The following is a 4584-nucleotide window of genomic DNA, read 5'->3' as shown; positions in this document are numbered from 1 at the left end:
ATGCAATGGCAACCCACTCCAGTACTCTTGCCTGGGAAATCCCATGGATGGAAGAGCCTGGTAGGCTATAGTCCATGGGGTCGCGAAGAGTTGGACACGACTGAGCGACTTTGCTTTCACTTTTCACTTTCATGCACTGGAGAAGGAAATGGCAACCCACTCCAGTGTTCTTGCCTGGAGAATCCCAGGGACGGGAGCCTGCTGGGCCACCGTCTATGGGGTCGCACAGAGTCGGACACGACTGATGTGACTTAGCAGCAGCAGTCAATGCAGTCCACAGACTAGAGAGAGCAAGCAGAGTTTCCCTTGTACCTGAGAAGTGGTAAGCTAGACCACCGTCTCCCCCGGCGGCACCTAGAGCACTGAAAGGTTTCAAGTGGCGGCAGCACACCACGGAGGGAAAGACAAGGTTATATGCGCATCTTTGCTTAAATCACTATTGCGCGCACAAACATGTGTGCACATTCTACACGCTTTACGGCAGTCACGCAAAGGCACGAAGGCGAGGCCCCACTTCCCGTTCCCAAAGACGGACATGACAGTGGCACGTGCCCTCTGGTGCACTTTACGGCAGAAACACAAAGTCACGAGGGCAGGCCACGCCTCTACCCGCAAAGGAACGCAGGACAGTGGCACGTGCAGTCTGGCATGCTTTACGGCTGTCGCGTGTAGGTGCGAGACTTGGGGCTAATGCAGCTTCAAGATAGGCTGAGGTTCCAGGTTCTACGCCCCACGTCAGTGTCGGTTAGCTGTCCGTTTGTTGGTGCTCACAAGCCTTAGCGATCATGGCAGCGGTGGTGGCTCTGTGCCGGAAGGCGATGGAGACCGTGAAGACTAAGGAGTTCCGAGATTACCTGACCAGCACTCACTTCTGGGGTCCAGTGGCCAACTGGGGCCTCCCGCTGGCTGCCTTCAGGGACATGAGGGCATCACCAGACATCATCAGTGGCCGCATGACGACTGCGCTCATCTTCTACTCGATGGCCTTTATGCGCTTCGCCTACCGTGTACAGCCTCGCAATTTGCTGCTGATGGCATGTCACGGCACCAACATGGTGGCACAGAGTATTCAGGCGGCCCGCTACCTGAATTACCACTATGGCGGTGGCACCCCGGCAACCACCACTGCTGCTGTCTCTGCCACCTCTACCGGCTCTGTGGATTCTTCTGCAGCTACCACCCCTGCAGCTGAAGACCCTATGGCTGACAGCAACTGCCCGGAGATCACCTGCTGTTATCTAGTGACCTGGGACCGTGATTGAGTGGCCTGATCGAATCTCTGCAGCTTCCATGCACTGAACTAATCTTCCTAAAGAAAAATTAAAAAGTTTGGTTTTGACTCTGAAACAGTGCAAATTTGATTGAAACCTGCAGTTCGGTTAATAAAACATGGCAAATAGCACAGAACTGACACTGTTGAGTATCATTTATTTCATGGAGAAATAAAATGGTTGTTAGAAGTTGAGGGTAGATTGGCTAGTCTTCCTCTACGCCGGGCCTGCAACTCGAGGGTTAATTTATGTAGGGGAGGAAGAGTGAATGAAAAACACTTCAAAGTATTGATTATTTTTAAAAAAAGCTCTCTTGAGAACATGTTTTTGGTACTTGTTTTGGGTGTTCAGGTTTAAATAAGGGTGCTTAGTAGAATATGACTTTAAAAACTTGATATAGCCACAATCTCTTTATACCAATAAATTCAAGGGCTATTTCTACTGAGGTAAATATTTCCAAGTGGGTTTAAATGAATTCAGTGATATCCAGCTTAGACTTTTAAGGTGTACTTAGCAAGAGACCATAGAATCTCTTGGTGACCGAGAACAATGCTAGAACCTTCCATGGAAACAAGATTAACAACTCTGAGGTCAGTGGCTATCAAACCGGAATTCTTGGTAAATAGAAAATAAAAACAAATCATAATCCTTTCCTCTTTTCCTCATGCCCCAAAATGGGGGAAATGGCAGTTTGTAAAACTGGTGAACTTACCACCCAGTGTTGCATGCTAGCGAGGGTTGGGGGTGAGGGTCAGTGGTCAACAGCATTAGCCCAGGGTATCCCTCTCTAGGAGGACTTCCTAAATGGCTTGGCGGTAAGGAATCCACCTGCCAGTGCAGGAGATGCAGAAGACATGGGTTTGATCCCTGGGTCAGGAAGATTCCCTGGAGAAGAAAATGGCAACTGACCCCAGTATTCTTGCCTGGGAATCCCATGGACCGAGGAGCCTGGCGGGCTACAGTAGTCCATGGGGTCTCAAAGAATCAGACATGACTAAGCACACACACATCCATGCTAGTCCATGGGGTCACAAAGAATTGGATATGACTAAGTGCATGCACGTGCACACACACACACACACACGCGCACACACCCAGGCTAGGAATCCTATGAGTGCTCAAGGATTTGCTTAAACCTGGGAGCGTGAGAAGGGAAAAAGATAAGGATGGGGTTGTGGGTGTGAGGCCATTACCTCTACAGCAGAGGCTGCCCTCTAGGATTTGATCCCAAATCCCCCAAATCCCTTGGGAGAATGCAGGAGGTTCCAAAGGGATCTACTGGGGAACCTCAATCAATGCAAGTGTTCAAAGGTGCTTACACCCTGCTTCCATCAAAGATTTCAAATGCAAAGACACTGAAAACAACTCTGAAAGCTTCTGAAGACATCAGGTTTTGGACAAGACAGGCCCAAGTTTACCTTCTGTGGCATCTAAGCAACAGTCCTCTTTGGAGGCAGTCTCTGCATTTCACATTTTGCATACAGGGTAAAAAACAAACTCTGCAAAATGACAGCGTATGAGTTATCTGATTCTGTGTAACAGATCACCCCCACACTTAGCTTAAAACAACAAATATCTCACACAGAGTTTTGGAGGGTCAGCTATCTGGGAGGGGCTTAAGTGCTTCTGGCTTGGTCTTTCAGCTGTCGGCTGGGGCTGCAGTCTCTGAAAACTTGCCTGGGGCTGGAGGATTCACTTCCAAGCTCATTCACACAGTTGTTTGCAGGAGGCTTCACTTCCTTGTCATGTGGGCCATAGGGCTGCTCACAACATGGCTTCCCCCAGAGAAGGTGTTTCAAGAGACAGAAAGTCCAAGATGGAAGTTGTAGACTTTTATAGCTTAACCTGGGAGGTGACATACTATCACTTCAGCTGTGTTTGCTTGGTCACATGGACCAACCTTGGTGCACTATGGGAAGAGAGCAGAAGGGTAGGGATAGCAGGAGGAAGGGATCATCAGGGGCCATCTTGGAGGCTGGCTACCACACGGTTCTGAAGTAAAAATTTTCATACCTTTCTGAAACTCAGTAGAAAGTAATAAATCATGCAAGATCATTGCCCACCTTCCCCAAGAGATGTCACAAAATGCTCAGTTTATAATTGTGCAATCATTACAAACAAGCATATATCATAGAGGATGGTTTTTGAGAAGCAGGAAAGAAGTCTCTGGAAGACATGGTAGCTTCTAATATTTCAGATAGTTCAGACATACCATAATAAAAAGCAGTTCTAAAAGTTCTGAAATGAATCATAACCTTGGTATCAAGATTTTTATTGAAACTTTAAAGGATTTTCCCCCTTCGCTCTCACGAGTAGAAATTAATATATTTCTAGATTTGTTTTACAAAATATATTTTGTAATTTGAGTATTGCATTTCAGTCAAGGGCCACTGTCTGTTGAAGACATATGAGAGCAGGGAGGTTTCTAATTAACCGGGTAAGGGGAAAGGGAGTAATCCCTGCTGATAATTTTCTGTTACTCTACATTTATAATTTAGAAGCCAAAACAGAGAAAAAAATCCCAAAGACTGCAATGCCTCCATTCTAATGCAAGGCTTCACTTACAGGATCTAATTTGTAGTACGCCCACCCAGCTCAGAGCTCCAAGCCTTTGTTGTCTAGGATATTAGTGTTTACAGCCATGTAAGTGATTAATACTTTAATAAAAACACACTCTTCAAATCATTAGGGTAATAATCATTTCATAATCCCCCCAAACTCTCAAACATAATCCTTTCTGTCCTTGACAATTTGACTTAAAACTGTCTACAGGTCTCTACCATTGCTTTATGAAGCAATAACATTTTCCAAATTGGCAGAGCTCTTGTTCCAGAAGTTTTCGTTACTGACACACTTCAGTTATTTCCCAGCATTGTGGTTTTGTATTGAGTTTAATACATAAACGTCTTTGTCTTGAGGTCTTCTGACTTTCCCGGCAAAGCCCAGGATAAAATCCAAAGAACTGCATTATCCTTGCAACTTGAATGCTACAACCATTTTGCTCCTCCAATTCTTTCAAAACTATTAACCTTATACCATGTACCAGGGAGAGGCCAGGTGCGCATAGCACTGCTGGACCCAAACAAGCCATCTGGAGATGAAACAGCGCTGTGTGGGAAGGAAGCCACTTCCTGGGCTTCTCCTGACCCTGACTACTCACAAATGCCCCTGGAGGGGGAGCTGACACCCACAATAATGTAGACCACAATATATTCCAGCAAATGTGACACATAGGTCTTGCAGCTTGAGTTTATGTCTATTATTTTGAAATACAAAACTTTAATGAAAAAATTTCAAAATACAGGAGTGCACG

At 46.0% G+C, this 4584-nt stretch overlaps 1 protein-coding gene across 1 annotated transcript; it reads left to right on the top strand.

Moving 5' to 3' along the window:
* The first annotated feature begins 690 nt into the window (after positions 1 to 690).
* Positions 691 to 1262, top strand: MPC1L (mitochondrial pyruvate carrier 1 like). The gene is given in 2 exon segments (XM_052663771.1): positions 691 to 751; positions 754 to 1262. Coding segments are annotated over 2 exon segments (570 nt in total).
* The last annotated feature ends 3322 nt before the right edge of the window (positions 1263 to 4584 follow it).

This window comes from Budorcas taxicolor, chromosome X (assembly GCF_023091745.1).
Source record: "Budorcas taxicolor isolate Tak-1 chromosome X, Takin1.1, whole genome shotgun sequence".
In the NCBI taxonomy this organism is placed as follows: Eukaryota; Metazoa; Chordata; class Mammalia; order Artiodactyla; family Bovidae; genus Budorcas; species Budorcas taxicolor.
The sequence above is the reverse complement of the archived record's forward strand: the minus strand, read 5'-3'. Positions and strand labels throughout refer to the sequence as shown.